The sequence below is a fragment of the Sorex fumeus genome, unplaced genomic scaffold (assembly GCF_029834395.1).
Source record: "Sorex fumeus unplaced genomic scaffold, SorFum_2.1 ptg000015l, whole genome shotgun sequence".
In the NCBI taxonomy this organism is placed as follows: Eukaryota; Metazoa; Chordata; class Mammalia; order Eulipotyphla; family Soricidae; genus Sorex; species Sorex fumeus.
In genome coordinates, this window is record NW_026606072.1 from 2728663 (window position 1) to 2748760 (window position 20098).

Consider the following 20098-nt stretch of genomic DNA (forward strand, 5'->3'; position numbering starts at 1 on the left):
TGGCAGGTGGCGAAAAAAGTTTGCTGACCATTTTTTTTGTGTGTGTTGGTTGTAGTAAGTTAATTCTCATTTATTCTCTTCTTCTATCTGCTTCTCCCATCCCTCCATTCTTTTATCCTGTTTCCTGTTCTTCCTATTCCTTTCCATCTCCTTTCTCCTGCTCTTTCTACTTCCCAGTCTTTTTCTATCTCCTATGTTACTCTAGTATCTTCTCTTTATTCTTTACCTTACTTCCTCTTGCCTCCTCCTACACTCTAGCCTTCTTTGGGATCCTCTGACTTATTCCAGCTGCTGGTACCCAAATCATAGTTCTATCACTTACTCAAAGATCTGTGATTTTGTACAAGCTGCTTAACGAGCCTCAGTTTTTTTCATTTGAAAAAAATGGAATGATAGTATCCACATGCGAGAATTCTTCTGAGGATCAGAAGTAATCTGATCAAGAAAATGAAAATATTCTTTTTGACACAAAGAGTAGTTCTTTTTATCATTGTCTGATGAGTTAATTGCGAGACAGTGGTTGGATAGCTTAGATATTTATACTGTTTATTTAAAGGGTGGTGTTAGAACATGGGAGTGGAAATAAGTATTGTGCAATGGAAATTGGAAAAAAGAAGTAAAACATCCCAACTTGGGATGACATGAAAATATACATTGAAATCTTAAAGGTTCAACTAAAAATTATTAAAAACAACACATCAATACAGTAAAGAAGCAGGTTACAGGGTCAGTATACAAAAATATGCTGCATATCTCTATGGAAACTACAAACTAGAAGAGGAAAGAAATCTGGAAGATAATTCCATTTATAATTGCATCAAAATTATATACTTAGGAACAAAAGGAAGCAAAAGACTTATATACATCAAAACCCATAAGTTTTGCTACTAAGAGAAGTGGGTAAAGAATAAGAAAATGAAAAAATAGTTTATGTTCATGTGTTGGAAAGTAACATTTAAAAAGAAACATTTTTTTGAGGTACAAGGATTTACAATACTGTTAAGTCTTTTCAAAAATGAATACATCGTTCTAACACTACACTCATTACCAGAGAGCCTGCTTCCCTCCACCAGTGTCCCAAGGATCAGGGCCTCCCACCCCCATGCCAGCCATGTATGCTCAGTTCTAGAGATAATATCTTCAGTTCTGATGACTTTGATCATTTTTTATTTTCTTTTAATGTTTTCTTTTATCTCATATTTGGGATAGATCTCTATGTCTCTGTCTGTCTCTGTCTCTGTCTCTGTCTCTGTCTCTCTCTCTCTTTCTGTCTTTTGTGAAGGTGATAGCACGTACACATATAGGTGAACAGAGCAAAAATCTTGAACCAGGAAACTGTAAATCAATTAAATTGATAAAGTAAATTAAAAAACAAAGATATATATATTTTTAATCAGAAAGACATCCTAGCATGAAAATAGAGTCAAAGTCACCTAGATGGAAGAAGTAGGCTGAAAGGGCTGTGGTGGAGGGAAAGACTGTGGTGGAGGGTTCATCTTGCTTTGGTGGTGGGTGTGAACCAATGCTTAGTTAGAATAAAAAAAAAGAATACTGGACCAGGAGCCCAAATTTATAGGGCTTTGGTTCCTGTTCTGGTATCTGTTACCTAAATGAATGCAGTTAAGCCAAATTCTCTGAGACTCACTTTTCAATTCTTATGTTGTAGGCTTCATGGTAGCTGGACCAAGTAATATAGTGTGCTAGTGGCTTCTTCTATGTACCTCAAGTGTTAAGTTTAAGGTAAAAATGAAGCTATGGGAAGCCTGTCTCATGAGCAGCAGTGGGTGGAGGGGGGAGAAGCGATGGGGGCGGGGGGGAGAAGGTAGCTGGAATAGAGAAGGGATCACTAAGAAAATAATGGTTGGAGAAATCAATTGGGATGGGAGATGTGTGCTGAAAGTAGATAAAGGACCAAACATGATGACCTCTCAGTATCTGCATTGCAAACCATAATGCCCAAAAGTAGAGAGAGAGTCTGGGGAATATTATCTGCCATGGAGGCAGTGGGAGGGTGGGAAAGGGGGGGTATACTGGGGATATTGGTGGTGGGGAATGTGCACTGGTAGAGGGATGGGTGTTTGATCATTGTGTGATTGTAACTCAAACATGAAAGCTTGTAACTATATCTCATGGTAATTCAATAAAATAAAAAAACAAAAAACAACTAAAATGAAGCTAGATATTTCAACCTGAAGAGAAATTAAAAAATGTCCTATCCACTCATTTTATTTAAAACACTGAAGTGTAATTTCTTGAATCAGTCTAACCGGTCCCTAGCACACCAGGACCACTGCAGCAATCCCACCTTAACTGAGTGCTCAGTCTGGGCAGTGGCAATAGGGTTTTCTGTGACTATGGTCTTAAATATAGGACATTTAAGAGCAAGGTTTTTTTTAATAGTGTATAATGGAGGTGGGGGGGATGGTGGGTTCCTGTGTTTTATTAATCAAAATTGTCACCTTGTTTCTATCAGCACCACAGCTCTGACCCACTGAGCTACCTGCTGGGGAGCCAGCCCTTGTTTCTAAAAGGTATTTGTCTCTATGTCTACAAACAGCTGTGGCACACAGAGCAGGCATAGCATTGTTACACATTTTTGTGCTTTCTTGGCGTTTCTCCTTTTCCTCTGACATTATGCATCTGGCAGTATGCATTCTCATGCCTTCTGTTTGCAAACATGCAGTTGGATGAGGATGACTAAATGGCCAGATGGAAATGATGGGGATTGTGTATGCATATGTATCACTGTATCACTGTATCACTGTATCACTGTCCTCCCATTATTCATCAATTTGCTCGAACGGGCCCAGTAATGTCTCCATTGGAGACTTTGTTGTTACTGTGTTTGGCATATTGAATACGTCACGGGGTGCTTGCCAGGCTCTGCTGTGTGGGCGAGATACTCTCGGTAGCTTGCCGGGCTCTCCAAGAGGGGCAGAGGAATCGAACGCGGGTCGGCCATGTTGGCTGCATTCAAGGCAAACGCCCTCCCGCTGTGCTATCGCTCCAGTCCATGCATATGTAAAGGTAGTTATTACAAAACAGAGAGTCACATAGCCTTCTACCATTTAGGACTTACCTCAAGCAGGTGAGTATCAAATCCTTTTATTTTTGGACCCGGAACTGGTGGAAGAATACAGGTCATCATGCTATAAAATAATTTGTGAGATAGGATAAATGAATTTTTTCTCCCGTTGAAATTTTAAACGTATTATCTCTAAGTAGCTGCTACATGGATTGCAGTAGATAGGAAATAAAATTTTGAGTCCACATTAAACTAACAATCAATAGTGAAAACAATTAATAAATATAGAAATCTTGCATCAAAATTAGCTCTGGAGAATGGGGGAAGACTATTCTGAAATTTGTGACTTATTTCAATTCTTTGCTTATATTGATTTTAACTGCTCTTACCAGATTTTTTTTAACAGAAGTAAGTTCTTTATTCTCTGGCCACATAAAGTGTCCCCCCCCTTTTTATTGCTTGCTGATTTTTCCTTTTACATAAATCACAGCAGGCACTCATTCCTAATCCTCTGAAAAGGGAGAGTTTAGCCCAAAGATATATATTTTTTTCACCATTTCACAACTACTGGAAAGAACACCAGCTTCAAAAAGATCTGTTTTACTTTTGTTAACACAGATAAAAGGAGTGTGAGTGTGTGTGTGTTGTGTGTGTGTGTGAATACAATGGAACTAATGGCTAAAATAAGGAGCCTGAATCACCCACAGTTTTCCATTATCTTTATATTGTCTTTTTTTGCTATTATCTGAGACAACAATGATGGGTAGGAAGGTTGATAGAGAGAAAAGTACCTATAGCCCTTCAAAGCCACTGCCCAGACCATAATCAAACAGATGACAGCAGAAAGAACAGCTACAAAGATCCACACGGTTGTATCTTTCATGGTGAAGTCTAGAAAGCAAACAGCCAGAAAGCTTTGATCACACACAGCACCATTAAAAACAAATAAGCAACAGAAAAAAACAAAACTAGTGAATGAAACATTTGAACAGGAGGGTTTCCCTATTTTCCCACACCTCTTTTGGCTTGATCAGAATTCCTTATAGAGTAACATTAGTCATGATTTTTCTAATATTATTAAAACTTTAATATACTCGTTCCAATTTTAGTATATGTGCTGCTGAAGCGAGCACAACGGGCTGGAGCGATAGCACAGCGGTAGGGCGTTTGCCTTGCACACAGCCAACATGGCCGACCCGAGTTCGATTCCTCCGCCCCTCTCAGAGAGCCCGGCAAGCTACCGAGAGTATCTCGCCCGCACGGCAGAGCCTGGCAAGCTCCCCGTGACGTATTCGATATGCCAGACACAGTAACAACAAAGTCTCCAATAGAGACGTTACTGGGCCCGCTCGAGCAAATATACTCGTGTATACTTGTTTGTATTCTATAAATTTCAAAATTATTTTACATGTTTTAAAATTTGAGCAATAAAGAAAGAATACAAGGCCACATGGTCTGTTGCATTCTAATAATAAAAGATAGCATAAGGTTCTTATTAAAAGCCAGCGCTGGTGTAAAGTTCTTTATATACAGTTTTTTGTATGTAAATATGAGAAAACTAAAAATAAAAAATAATATATTCATGAGTATGTGATTATAAAGTTGCAGTTTAGTATTTAAATCCAATCCTTTTGCCTCTTACTAATAAAACCTATGGTTTTTTTATTAGTAAGAACCAGGGTTAGTTTAGATCAACATGTAAATCATAAAACCTTCCCAGTTTGATAGTTGAGTAGTAAGCCCTGATACTGCCTAGGCAAGTTTCAGAAGAGTGAAGCTTTGTCTTATGGTTCTGGGCATAAAAGTTCTAACTTTAATACATTTCAGTTTCCTCACTTTTAACTTTAATGGCAACATTCATTCTGAATATTATATTCTCTCTTAATAATGAACAAGTAGGAAAACCAAACAAGGTAACGACTTGGTAAATTATAAAGTATTTTAGAAACATAATAAGAATTATATACTAGTGGAATTACAGGCCACCATGGCTAAAGGTAGCTAGAATTGAGTCTCTTATATACTGTTCCTCAGTGAAGAGACTGACATGCAATTAATACCAGAAACTGAAAATCCATCTAGATCCTTCACATAAGACACCATCTTACAAATTCTTCCAGAATGAGATGATGGACTAATGGTCTGAAAGAGCAGATGAAGAGGGCAGGGAGATGATCCAGTCCCCTGGGACCTGCCACTCCTATCTCTGCGGCTTTGCTGGAAATGGTTTCTCATGGTAAAGATCAGAGAGCAGCCCTTCACTTTCAAATTTCTTTGAATGGCGTGGGGAGATAATAAACCCACCTCTACTTATTCTTCTGGATAAGATTCTAAACAGTTCCTTTGCAAATTACTACATGCAGATTTACTTCATTCACTACGTTTAAAAAGATTCACAAATAGAGGGATAAGATCCCTTAGGCACTTACCGTTAGGTATCTGGATAGAGCTCTCTGGGCCCCACTCACTCCAGGATCCGTGGTCGGGTTTGCAACGAACTTGGACAACATATTTCTGTCCTGGATATAAGCTGAGAATCTTAAACTGAGTCTGGTGCCCGGCAAAATGGGTCTAGGGAGGAACAAAAAGAGAAGTTGTGTTATAAAGGGGAGAATAAACTGGAGATTTCCCCTAGAGAAGACTATTGGAGCAAAGGGGCCAGAAAGGTAGGCTTAGTGGATAGTCTAAGGTCACCATTCTTCCCACTCAGCCTATTTTTCTTACCTCTTAAAAAACTGCTTATACTTGGGCAAGGGATTGTGTGTGTGGGAGGGAATGTTGTTAGTAGGGAGAGAACTAATAACACTAACAAAATTGTAGAAATTAAAAAAAACATAGATAAGTTTCTTATATCAAAGTAAAGTTTCTTTATCCGTCTATTTAAAACTCTGTTTTAACAATACTTTCTTCCCTATCTCTGCATTATGGAAGAAGACTAGCTAGCACAGTTGGAAGCTGTGATTTTTTAAAAAAAGACTAATAAAATAATAGATTCAGGATTATTAATTTGTGTAAAACCATTAGGTGTAAGAGAGGTGGAAATTCATCTATGTTGAATCAATAATGCATGAATCAAAAACAATTTTATAATCAAAGGATTGGTTTGTGATCTCTCTAATCCAGGGGTTGGTTCTAACATCATTTCTTGTGGGTCAACAGGTGGTGTGTGTGTGTTTGTGTGTGTGTGTGTTTCCTGCTATGAAACAATGATACTTCAGTAATTCTGTTTTTAAGATATTACTTTCCTATGGTGAATAAAGTCCAATCTCTCAAATATTCAATTATTAAAATGTAGAGATTAGACTTTTGGGTAATGATGCAATATGAAGCATATGCTATCACCTCTTAAGTTTTCCTTCCAGACATTTTTTTCATCCATACCTAATGAAGTCTTTTTATTGTCTTTTTTCCTTTTTTGATTACACCTAGAAGTGCTCAGGGACTCAACCAAGGCTTCCTGCATACAGAGCATGCGCTCTTCTCCTACGATCTATCTGTCTGACCTTATAACAAAGTCTTTAGATACAGAGTCTGTTTACAGGAAACACAATGGAAGAACAATTAACTAAATGATTCCACAAAAACTTCAATGTAGAAGGTAGCACACTCTATGGGACACTAACCCCAATTTTCTGAGCACAGAATATAACAATCAGCCTCAGTGGATGGTCCTAAAGTGAATTATGGTTAGGAAAATTAACTGTTAAAGATATTTTTTTAAATATGAAGGGCTGGAGCGATAGCACAGTGGGTAGGGCATTTGCCTTGCACGCAGCCAACATGGCCGACCCGAGTTCGATTCCTCCGCCCCTCTTGGAGAGCCCGGCAAGCTACCGAGAGTATCTCGCCTGCATGGCAGAGCCTGGCAAGCTCCCCGTGACGTATTCGATATGCCAGAAACAGTAACAACAAAGTCTCCAATGGAGACGTTACTGGGCCTGCTCGAGCAAATCGATGATCAACGGGAGGGCCTTTACCTTTACCTTTTTACCTTATTAGTGAAACACCATGAGGTACAGTTGTAGACTTACAAATTTTTGTGCTTGGGTTTCGATTATACAATGATCAAATAGCCATCCCTCCACCAGTGCCCATTTTCTACCACCATGGATCCCAGTATCCCTCCCCCACCCCCATTCCACCCTGCCTCTGTGGAAGGGCATTCCCTTTTGTTCTCTCTCTCCTTTTGGGTGTTGTGGTCTGCAAAAGAGGCATTGAGTGGCAATCATGTTCGGTCCATAGTCTACTTTCAACATGCATCTCCCATCCTGGGAGGATCCTCCCAACCCCCTTTATTTGGTGCTCCCCTCTCTCTCTGAGCTGCCCTTTCCCCTAGAATGCCCACCTGGCCTCTAAGCCATGGAGTAATCCTCCTGGTACTGATCTCGGCTATTCTTAGGTATTAATCTCCTATTGTGTTATATTAAAGATATTTTTGAAGTAACAGGTAATTAAAACATGGAGTGGCTATTAAGTGAAGTTAATGAACTTAATTCTCTTTTGTGATAACTGTTACTTTGATTACTTAGATTTAGCTCTTCGAAAGAGACATAGTCTAAGTATTTAAGGGTCAAATATGATAATGACAACATTTACTACCTGATTGATTTACTTGTGAACTCAATCACAGTCAGCCACCGATAATGCTGTCCATGACTACTTTGAGATCAGCCCTCCCTTCACCTCGTTTCGTCCCACTTGAAATACGCTTACAGATGACTAGCTGTAAGGCATACTGGGTTGGAAACCTGACGAAAGAGTCTGCTCAGTGTAAGGAAATAGGTCTGGGAGAGCTATGTAAATGAGTATCTCAGGAAGGAGGCCCTTTCACATCTGGGTGGGCTAGACCAGTCTCAGATGGGTAACATGGAGGCCCAATAATTAGGAGGAACAGCCTGTTCTCTTCTGTGAGACCTCCAGCTTCTGGTTAACTCACCTCCCACTCATCTGACTTCTCAGGTTTTAATCGAATCTCATACTGGAGTGTGAGCCAACCAGATCTTACATCAACCAGGGTGGGTGGAAACCATTTCATCCACAGGTACGGATTTCTGTCTTCTGGCTGTTTTACTTCCAAAGTCAGGTTGACAGGAGGGTCTGGTTCAACTGTAATATGAAATAAACTCTGTAGTATTCATTGCTTGCACCTTTTATTTGACTTTCCTGTTTTCTATAATAAACTGTCTAGTTATTATTCTATTGATCTCAACTATGGAAGACAAAGGTTATGTATCACATGGCCCTTCATAGGAACTTTAACATATTTGTACTTGAAGATGAAGCACAAGGTGCTTGAAGAATAATAAGCAACTAAGATTTTATTATTGACATGTTACCTCTACTTTCTACCAGCCACAAGACAAAGTATCCACTGGAATAATTTTCATGATAACAGGGATCAGGTTATATAAATTACACTGCATTGTAAAACTGGGAGATGGAGTGAAGGATTACAGGAAAGAATTTAAGTATCTATTTCCCTCATCAGGAAGAAGCTTCCCTTCAATGACACACACACAAAGTCTTGTGAAAGATCTATGAATAATTAATCTCAGTAGGTAACAGAGTTCATTTTTGCTTCAGTAGTTATGTTTTATATTTAGTGTAGATATTACTTTCTATGGTGAATAAAATCTAATCTCTCAAATATTCAATCATTAAAATGTAGAGATTGGACTTTTGGGTAACGATTCCTCAATCAGCGGGTAGGGCGTTCGCCTTATAAGCGGCCAACATGGCTGACCCGAGTTCGATTCCTCTGCCCCTCTCGGAGAGCCCGGCAAGCTACCGAGAGTATTCGATATGCCAAACACAGTAACAACAAAGTCTCCAATGGAGACGTTACTGGGCCCGCTCGAGCAAATCGACGATCAACGGGAGGGCCTTTACCTTTTACCCTCAATCATCTTATAATAGCCTTCGGCGCATTCACTCATTTACCAAAGATATACTGAATTTCTACTAGCAAGTGTAATTAACATTACTTAAGTGCTCACTATATGTCTGTCAGGCACTGTGAAAAACAATGGCCCTGAATATTTTATTTTATCCTCAAAACAGCTTCCTGAAATACCCATTCTACAGAGGAGAAGACAGCCTTACAGGAGGGGAAATTACTTTCATATAGTCACATATTTAGTGAAAGTGACATTTAAATGTAAATCTTGGAGGCAGCTTGCTATACTATTTCAGTCTACCATGGTTATGAGGCATGGTATATTTCATGTGAGGTGCTAATACACAGACTGGGATTAGGATTATGCAAGCAAGATGTCTGGGGTACACAATTTAGGAAGGAACCAGTAGTCAACAAGTTACATGAATGATGTTTCAGCATCATTAGTCATTTTTAAAAAACAAATTAAAACACAATCTGAGGATTATTCAAGATTAGTTCATACCCTCTAAGAGGACTAAAGTTTGAAAACTGAGAAACAGAAAGTTTTGATTAGAAAGTGGAGAAATTGGAACTCTTAGATATGGTAGATGGGAATATAAAACAATACAACCAGATTGGGGAAAAAATCTGAAATTTTCTAAGAAAGTTAACCCTGCTGCCCAGGAATCTTACTCCTTAGAAATTACCCTAAAGAACTGAAAGTAGGTGTTTGAACAAAAAATTAGACATAAATGTTCATAGCTGCACAGTTGTCATAATCAATAATGGAACACAATATAAATGTCCACAAACTCACAGATGGAGAAAAAATATCCATATAATGGAATATTGTTTATATATAAAAAGAAATGCTGGTACATATTTTATGACTTCGATAAAACTTGAAAATATACTAAATGAAAAAGCTAGATCCAAAAGGTGACCACTGTATGATTCCATATAGATGAATGATCTAGAAAAAAAGGCAGATAGACGGAAATCACTGATTGCTCTGGGGCTAAAGAGGTGAATTAGGAGTTTATTAAAGGGTATGAATTTTCCATTTGTAGTGGTGGAAGTGTTTAAAACATAGATTGTGATGATGATTGCATAACATTGTGAATGAACTAATGTAACTGAGTGCACACTTTAAAATGGCTAAAGTGGTACATTTTATGTACGTGTCTATAACCACCACAACAAACTAACATAGTTCTTACTTGGTTTTTTTCAATCAAAGGCCTCATTAAGACTGAGATACCTCAGATTCTAACTTGCCTTACTCCAATCTCAGGAAACTTTTCCTCTTTTCTATTTATTCCCTTAAATCTGTCTACATACCAAGTGGATAAAATTGAGTATAACCATAGTTGTATCTGATATTATGACCAATAATTCTCCTAAATAAAGAAATCAGTGATTGCTTAGAAAATCTGCCATGTAGTTTGATATTTATGTGTTACATGGTTGACACCTAAGGATGATTACTCTCTATGCACTTATTAACTAAACATAGTTCTTTAACATAGGCTTTATGTGAAATAAAATAATGAGAAATCCCTTTGATCAGACACATATTTGTGCAAAAAATATGAGTAAAATGTTGAAGATTCATCTTTTAAGCGACCTTTCATAACTTTAGCATTATTCACATTTTGAACTATAAAAATCTTTATTGTGCATTAGTTTGTGTGTGTGTGGGGGGGTGTAGAGATATCCCAAGACTCACAGGATATTTACAAGAACCTCTAGAATATGGGATGTCAGTTACACCCACCCTCTTTCTGTTCCTTCTTCTTGGTTGCAGTTGTCAAATATGTGTCCTGACATTGACAAATATCCCGGTGCATAAAAAGTCCCCTCCAGTTGAAAATTACTATTTTCAAGCATCTCCAGCATAGTCAAGCATTACTTAACAAGAACAGTAGAATCTGTTTCTGAAACATCTGCCAATGTTGTCATTCTGTACTGCAGGTTATCAGTGGATAAAAGTCAAGCTGACAGAAAATGTACTGTGGTTAAAACTGATTTTTAATGAACTTCTCTTGGCCAGCCACCAACCATGTATTCTGAGGGTGATAGGAGAATTCCAAAAACACTTTGACTGCTTTGAAAATGATGGTCCAACACATTCTTTCAACAGAGAATTATTTTCCAGAGTCAATGTAAATTTGATACACTCATTGATTTTACTTTTTGAAATGCACTTAATCTTTGTAAGTGACAACACCTGGTTTCTTGATGAGAAGTATTCATTTTAACATTTGCTCATTTCAGAACTTTTCTTGCTATCACTGTTTGCCCTCAGATATTAAATATTTTAGCATTTTAGAAGACAGCAACTCAAGGAAGAACCTATACAGTGGAATTATTTGACATGCAGCATCTTTAAGGTGTAACTATTTACATTTATATAACTGGAGCATATTTTATTCCTTCTTACCAATGGACCCACTTTTTGATTATTTTTTTAAAAACTAAGATCAAATTCAATTTCCACCCCTATGCTTTTGGAAGTAATTCGTTAGATGCAAGTTTACATGGTGAGTGCTGAAAGCTTTTCTAGTTATAAGGAAGTTGTACAAGTGAATACTTGAGTGTTCTAGTCTGATTTTTTAAAAAAATTAGGTGGTAGTAGGTAAGAAAAAGAAGGGACCAGTGTGGCAATAATTAGCTGGAAATTATCATGCTGGACAAGAATTGAGTGCTAAAAGAAGGTGAAGGGGATGTACTAGATAACTTTTCAGTATTTTTATTGCAAACCACAATGTCCAAAAGGAGAGAGAGAGAGAGAGAGAGAGAGAGAGAGAGAGAGAGAGAGAGAGAGAGAGAAGAAGGAGGAGGAAGGAGGATGGGAAGGAGGGAGGAAATGGAGGGAGGAAGAGAGGGAGGGAGGAAAAATACCTGCCATAGAGACAGGTTGGGGTAGGGAATGGGAGGGTAACTGGGGACATTGGTGATGGGAAATGTACATTGGTGAAGGAACAAGTGTTGGAACATTGTATGACTGAAACCCAATCATGAACAGCTTTGTAAGGGTCTATCTCACAGTCATTCAATAAAATATAAAAAATTTAAAACAATTAAAAAAATTAAAAAAACTATTTCTCATTCACGTTTAAAAAAATAAAAAATAAAAATTTAGTGGTGGTAGGTCAAGCAGAAAGTCTTGGGTGACACTGAACTCAATACATTATAGCCTGGATTATTACCCTAAGTAATAAAGGAGTAAAGTAGGGCTTAACTCAGTCTTGGTTCAACCATCTCTTGTCCTCTTGTCATTTTGTCCTTCCCGATGAACAACAGTTATGGCCTAATTGCTGAAGTTCAATGTTGACCATGAAAATCAAGAAGCAGCTCTCAGACTGACTTTGTTTTACTTAGCCGACGCTTTTCCAAATGCTGCACTTGAGATCTTGGCCTTCAGCCAGCTGTCCAAGCAGCATTATTTACTTCCCAAATTCTTTATTTTTAAAATTATAGCTCTGTTACTAAGAGCCATTTGTATATTGAAAACTGGAGCTTAGCAATTCCTGTGGGTGTGGAGCCACATGGATATATTCTAAGAGCTGATACCCCATGGAGCAGCTTTCTTTCCACAGGGAGAGAGAAATAAAATCTGAGAATCAAAGGCGAAGGTAACAGCAGTCACAGGAGAAGGGCTGGAGAGAACTGATTAAGAAAGAATAAATAGAACATTCCTGTTGGATTCAGAGAGATGGGAAGGAGGAAGGGTCAAAGGAAAGTACAGAACACAAGTATCCCTAATGTCAGTCCTATGGTCTGAGTGGCTTGATAAAAATTGGTTTGAATGACTCAGTTGACAAGAATATTGAGAATTTTATCATCTTTCTTTTTCCTTTCTTCCTGGATTCACCTTAAAGTCAAGAAGATTCAAACTGGGTCTATCGGTAGATCCCTAATGGAGGTACAACTTCCTCCTGAGAACCCCTTCACCTTACCTATGTAAGTCACATCCACGTAAAGTGGATCCGAGGAACTGCTTCCCATTTCATTTGTGGCATTTATGGTCATGACATACATTGTCCATATGGAGGTGTGTTTCTTGTCAAAATAACAGGAATTGGGCCCACCGGTCTTGTAGTCTGGACATTCATGGGTGAGTGTTTCTCTGCAACAAGAAATATGTTAGGTGTAAATAAGAAAGTAGCGAAAGGAATATAGTTTTTTCTTAATAGAACCCTACCAGTAGGTTTTTGTGAATTCCAAATGTAAAAACTAGGTTGGGGGTTAGAGCAGTAGTATAGCTAGTAAGATGCTTGCCTTGCCTTTGACCAACCTGGAAGTCCACCCATATGGTCCCCTAAGCTCTGCCAGGAGTGATTTCTCAGCGCCACTTGGTGTGCCCAAAAAGAAAAGGAAAAAGATACCCCCCCAAAACCCCAAAAATTAGAGGTGAAGAACATGCTCTGATTTTCTGTTTTCTGCCCCTGTCATCCTGGGAGTGAGAAGAGAATGCTGATAAGGGTGTATCTAAGTTGCCTTAGGGTACTAATGACTTTATACTTTCAATGACTCTACACTTTTAATTAATGAATCCAACTTTTCTCTAGTACAAGTTTTTGTGATATATGCTTATCCACCAACAAATAATTGAGCTTCCAATAGTCAGAGAATCACCACAACTAGGACAATGCCATTTGTCAACTCAGAAATGGGACAGGGCACAAAATTTGTAAGGCTACAACTGTACCTCATGGTGTCTCACTAATAAAAATTAAAAAAAAATTATCAGTTGAAGAATAAATTGCATCAAAAATGAAAAAAAAAAGAAATGGGACAGGGGTCATACCCAAGAAAGACATTCTTGCAAACAGATGCTGAATATATTTTTTTTCAAAACAAGATGAAAGGGGATAGAAATAGGTGGCAGTATAGTTCAGACCATATTCATTTGGCAATAGCATGAAGAGACTATGCAAGAGAATTTTCTAGGTTCTAGTGGCTCACTAGGGTGCTCACATTTAGGGTTGGGGGATTCAACATGAGACACACCATACAGGTGCGAAGCCTTCTTTGTTTCAATTGCCAGTTTTAGTTCCTGCAATCTGTTTAAATGACACCCTTTTCAGTCCCAGAAGGGATGACAGCTTTGTGTACAACAAAGTGCTGTCTCTGGGAAGTGGGCCAGCTGTTGCTACCAGTAAATGTTTTGCTCATGGGGGAAAGATATAGCTCTGGTGGGATTTCCTGGAGGGGCTCATTGGGCATGTACCAGAATCCCACCCAGAGATGAACTGATTTAGTCCACATAGCAACCTTCTCTGTCCTCTAGGACAGGGCAGATCCTGCATCTGCTCATAAAAAACGCTTAGAGAGCTCTTTATTTTCTTGAACATTAAAGAAGTTTGAAAAGTTGGTGTGTCATGGATTGTCAAGGATGACACAATAATGTTCTTATGTTGTAAAAGTAATGATTGCTAAATTTAATATAGTGTAAGTCTGATTTTAAAGCATAAACTCTGGTTTTAATGCATTAGATCCTAACTGCAGTGAAAGGTCTGGGCAGGGTTGCGGTGTTCTGGCTTTTGAATTTTAGGGCCATATGGGACCTGTTAGGTCTAGGATTTTCACTAATTTCAACCCATAGAAGGCCAGAGTATCATCTCTGGACAGGCTCTGGGGATGCTTTCCCCAGAGCTGGTCTGCCATTGGGTGTGAGTGGTGACCTGTCACCTCTGTGCTAACCAGTCACACAGCTTTCATGGGTGTCTCGGGGATTATCCCATTCTTCTCAATGGAGTGGGCTTTAACGGGAGCAAGACAATGAATGCGCCTTTCTGCAAGCTGACCTGATCATTTTTGACTGGGGACTAGAAACAGTGGGGATAAAGAGATTGGAGAGTTCTAGATCTTTCTAATGGAAATATTGTTGTGGATGTGGGGGTAATGGATCTAGAGTGTCCTTCCCACTTAGGCCAGAATCTTGTTTTCATGTATGAAAAAGCAATACACTCAAATGATTATATTAAAAATATGGTTCCAATGCATTAAATATATGTATAAATGAAACCATTTTTATTTCTCAACTTTTATGTTTCTTTCTGTATTTTTTTTTGCACCTGGTGGCACTTAGACCTCACTCTCAGCTGAGTGCTTGGGGGCCACTTCTGCAAGTGCTTGGGGGGCAGTGCAGTCCTGAGACCCAGCACTTTGATCTATCTCCCTGGCTCCTGGGACAAGCACTGAGGATATAAAAAAATCTACCATGACTCAGGAAGCATCTTTCTGAGACTGGAGATTTGCACCTAGCCTGCAATGGAGACGTCACTGTTCTGCATGACTGGGATGGCAGAGAAGCATGCACACATCCAGAGAGTTTCTCACGAGCATTCACAGAAGAATGTGCATACCCACACTCAAGCCCTTTGTCCCTTGATCCTTGCTTAGCTGCATGCAGGGAAATGTGGGCATTCTACCTGAGAGCCAGTGTTCCCTGGGTCTGGTGCCCAGGGACATGCATGTGGGCTTTGATGGAACATTACCCTTCCTTGTGGTAAGTCAGCGTGTAATTGGTAGGTAGTCCTCCATCGGCCCCCGGATTCCACCAGCAGGTGAAGGTTTCTTTTTCCGGAGAACGACATTTATGGAATTTAGGTTTTCCAGGAATTGATTGTCCTAGAAAAAGCCAGAAGTCACTGGAGTCAGTATTCAGGTGAGTACAGCCCGCCCCCAAGGGCCTGGGTTCCTCTCTGGGCACGCGCAGCTAGAAACAGCCCCGAGACAGCCGGTTTTCAACCCCTGAGCCGCGTGGGACGGGCACAGAGGCCCAGCTCTGGGCAACAAAGCTGAACGGCTCCAATTCCAACAGGTACAGCCCGCCCCCAAGGGCCTGGGTTCCTCTCTGGGCACGCACAGCTAGAAACAGCCCCGAGACAGCCGGTTTTCAACCCCTGAGCCGCGTGGGACGGGCACAGAGGCCCAGCTCTGGGCAACAAAGCTGAATGGCTCCAATTCCAAACAGGAGACATTCCCAACTCCTCGCCCAGTGCCAGGGACTCTTTCCGGAGCCGCGGCCGCTAATGCGGCCGCGAAATATTTTCCCACTACATATGCCATAGGAACCATAAGCTAACTTCTTAGATGGAAACTTCTCTATTTTAGCTCAGCCAGTATTCAGGTGCATTCAGCCCCAGGCCCACTCTCCTGGGGACAGAGGCTGACAGGGGGATGCAGGCTGATAATGAGGGCTCAGAGCAATTCTGGGGCGAGACACCCAGAAACGCCAGTGCTGATGTCCAGCACCTCTTCTCTGGAGTCCATTGTGATGTTGGTGGGTTCAGAGAGTGTGAGCTTAGTGGTGGAGGTGGTGGTGTGTCCTGGGAGGCTAAGAGGCCACAGCCGTGTCTGAGAAAGTGCTTGCTGGCGCTTTGCCACTCTGCTCAACAGTCTCCATCTTTCTGCCATTTCCACACTAAATTCAAGCTTTGGAACAGATCTCCCTGATACCGCCTATGCTCTTTTATCTGGAAGATTGTTCCTTTGCTATATCCTTCTCTTCTTGCTTTGTCTACTCCTTTCTCCTCCTTTCCCTTCACTTTCACTTGAGACCATTCAGCTTCGAGATAGGCTCTACTTCCCAGTCTACCTACTCGGATCTCCTGAACCTTCCCATTTCTGAATCTTGGCATTTAATGCCCTTCTTTTTTAGGTTTCCCTTCCTCAACTTGGGTCTCTCTGTGGTGATGTAAGAAGGAACTTACTTAAAACTGTTTAGCTCTTTATGGGCACGGTAGAACGTGGGGGGGAGTGTGGCTTTCCTGGATAAGAGCAACCATTACTATCTAAGTGCTGCATCATATCCTTGCTGGAACCCAGAAGGTTTGGAAGAGGAGATATGACAAATACAGTGTCAAGGGGATGGAAGTTTCAGTTGTCTAACACACAACGCTAGTGTTGAACTGGTGCCCTCCAGTTCAAAGAGGAAAATCAGGGCCTTAGACTTTACCCTGATGCCGCTGGGCCTAGGAGCTCAGTCCTGTCCAACCACACACAACCAGCTGATTTTTCCTTTGGTCAATCTGGATGCCCAAACATACAGTTTGGGAAATCAGGAGCAGAGAGCGGAGCCTTCTGTTGTGGGTCTCCAGAATGCTGGGGAATCTTTCTGTTGTTCCCCCCCGCCCCCCGATTTCCTGATGTTGGTTTCTAGGGGAGAATTTCCAGCAAGTCAGCAGAACAGAAAGAATAAGCCTGGAGAACAGTTGGGAAGACCTCCCTGTGGGCAAACAGATTGGATAGAAGAATTCCAAGGCATGGCACAATGTGCTGGATGCAACTGTCCACTGGAGTCTAGCTACATGCCTGCTCCCTGCCCTATGGACATGGTCTGTGTCCACCAGATTGTTCTTCTCTCTGCCAGTGTTTGTAACTTTGCTTCTCCTTCAGGGAAAAAACTGCCAAGTTATTTTCAACTGTCTTTTTTTTTTATTACGCCAGGGGAGGAATGCGTGAGGTAAAAATAAAATCTTATTTAAAAAAGAAAACCCTGCCCCCACCCTTCAGTCCTATAGCTCAATAATGAGCATACTCAGAAATTGCCAATTAGAGCAATTTTCTTTATTAAAGGACTAAAAATTTCCTGGGTGATTGTACTGGCTTCTGTTCTTATTATCTCTACGAAAGTTAGCTCTTTCATATCTCACTGGTTATTAACTGTACCTTTAGGAAATGCAAGAGAGAAGTAAAGTTGTGAAATTATAAGCAGCCATCCAATGTTCCTGTCTTACCACCCTCTGTAGAGAAGACAGTTGAAATTAATGAACTATTTTGCTAACCCCTTAAAATATATACAAACACACCTGTATAAATACCATGGACACAGGTACATTTATATTCCCATATAGACTTCATGTCAGGTATACACAAATATATGTACAGGTGCACATTTCAGGAAACACATCAGTACACACGAGAAACACACATTGAAGTATACACATAGGCATAGACTTATGCTGTATACACTGACAAGCATTTTTAACCAGGTACATACAGAGAAGTTAATGATATGTACAGGCACTACAACAGTATACACACCCAGAAATATACAGAGATAAAAAACAAATTTTCACTCCAGGTTTGTACACTAGTTTAGCTGTGATCCTCATTTCCCTTATTAGCACACATAATCATAGAGTTTTGGCTGGACCTGTTTTCTACCACGTAGTACCAATCCCTCATATCTCTTTATGGTTTTTCTAAAAAATTTCACATGCATTATTTCATTTGAGGTGGAAGATACATCACTATCTTCACTTTGAAAATGTGGAAGCCCAGAGTGATTAGGTAACTGACTAGGTCACACAGCTAGATCCTGGAAGAATCTGTACTAACACTCTACTCTTATCTGACAGAGCTGTTTCCCTGCAAGCTACAGTGAGGAGAGAAGTCAGAACACAGTGACAAGATTAGGCAGTTATTGCCTGGATTATTTTAATGCCCCCAATACTGCAACATTCACAGCAGCAAGTGACACCGGTTCTTCCTTTCTTATAATGGCACTGCAAAGAGAAAACTGATGGCCTCTCCACCCTCTTCCTAAACTTAGGGAATGAAAGAGCGCAGGAGCCCTTACTTACCATTCAGAAGACTGATGTTGAGAAAAAGCAGCAAGATGAAAGCAGTGGTGGAGGCCACATTTTCCTTCATGTCGACTCCCTTCCTCTTTCTACAGGAAATGTACTTGAGGGTCACTGAAAGAGAAGGCACCAGGCAAATCTAAGAAATGGCAATGTAATCAGAAACACACAGCACTTTGTTTTGGGTGTTTGCAACTGATTCTTGCTCCTTGCTTAATGTGAATGACAAAACAGGAGGAAAGGAATGTAGGAAAATGTAACATGGTTGGATGGTTTGGCTCAGAAGCATTGCTGCATAGAGGCTGGGAAAAATTCCACCACCAGAGGTCATCAGATGACAACGTTCGGGGCAGCCTCAAGGCAATCGGCTGTTTTGCACACATCCAAGGGAAATTGTTTTCTTGCCACCACATAGTCACTTACCAATATATCACCCATGTTAGGAGAAACAAATTGTGCACGGACAGAAGCCCTATTTTAAAGGGACTTTGATCCACCAGCCAAAACAAGGCCAACTGGAATAGTCAGTATGACTACACCTGGCTTTGCCGATGCTGTCAAGTTAGGGCTTTCCTCTAGGGATTCAGGCAAAGAAGGTTCTGGAAATCTTCTGGGCTATGGGCAATTCCCCAAACCATAAATGCGAGTGACCTCTAGTACGCTTTCACATCATGTCCTTCTCTTCTTTGGAAAAGTTCATAAACGAGATGACAAACTCCAGTAATAACTAAAATCCCTTGGGTTCAAAGTATTAAGTACATTTTGAACCTGCAGGGGTTGAGTGTTTGGGGAAATTTATTATTAATATTATTATTTTGACTCTTGGAACAATGTTCAAAGCCTCCAAATGTGCTTTTTAAAAAATTTTAGATAAAAGATTTTTTAATGACATTTGTGAAAGCTCATTAGTCTTGTACTCCAAACAACTCTGAGGACAATAGATTTGATGGACTAAGTGTAAATTCTTGAAAACACATGTTGTATATTTAATTTAAATTTTATGTGATTTTCTGAAAAAATTCAAGGATAGGACAGTCAGGGGCAAGGCTATCTGCCTTGAGCCTGAAAAGACCAGCCTCTGCTCATTCCTTCTGGCCAGGGGTAGGTCCCCATCATTCTGTCAAAACTACATAAGAGACAATTTGTGGAAACCTTGATTCACCTGCTATGATTCTCTTGAGAGATATCTGGAAACTGAAATCTTTGTGATCATGTAGGTTTGGAGCAACTGGTACCATAAGTGACTCATATTAGGGATCCTGCAACAATTACATCTCCAGTGAAACTATGTGTTATTCTTGAGAAACCTCTAGTCAGTTTTCTAAGAAATTATCTCCTCTACCTCAATTTTAGTCCCAATATCCTGGGGTAGCTTATTCTTAACTGCCTGCTCTATGTAATCCTCAGAATCATATAATTCAAATCAAGTTGTTGAAATGGTTAACATCAGTATGGAACACTTATTCTGGGCCAAGCACTATGTTAAGAAACTATAGTAACTCAAATTCCATAAAGCCCTCACTGCAAGTACTATAGGCTACTAGCATTCCCTTTGAACAGATGAAAAAATGGAAATACATAGAGGGTTGGTAAATT

General features: G+C 40.0%; 1 protein-coding gene across 3 annotated transcripts in view; it reads right to left on the reverse strand.

Annotated features, from left to right (window-relative positions):
• Positions 1-20098, reverse strand: part of PRLR (prolactin receptor) — a 193203-nt gene that overhangs the window by 3157 nt on the left and 169948 nt on the right. For all 3 annotated transcript variants that reach the window (XM_056112121.1, XM_056112122.1, XM_056112123.1), the window contains 7 exons: positions 18503-18616; positions 15410-15542; positions 12866-13035; positions 7962-8131; positions 5455-5596; positions 3817-3916; positions 3080-3149 (listed from right to left, as the gene is read on the reverse strand). In XM_056112121.1, the coding sequence (XP_055968096.1) occupies positions 3080-3149; positions 3817-3916; positions 5455-5596; positions 7962-8131; positions 12866-13035; positions 15410-15542; positions 18503-18616 (899 nt within the window). The remainder of the gene's footprint in view (positions 1-3079; positions 3150-3816; positions 3917-5454; positions 5597-7961; positions 8132-12865; positions 13036-15409; positions 15543-18502; positions 18617-20098) is intronic.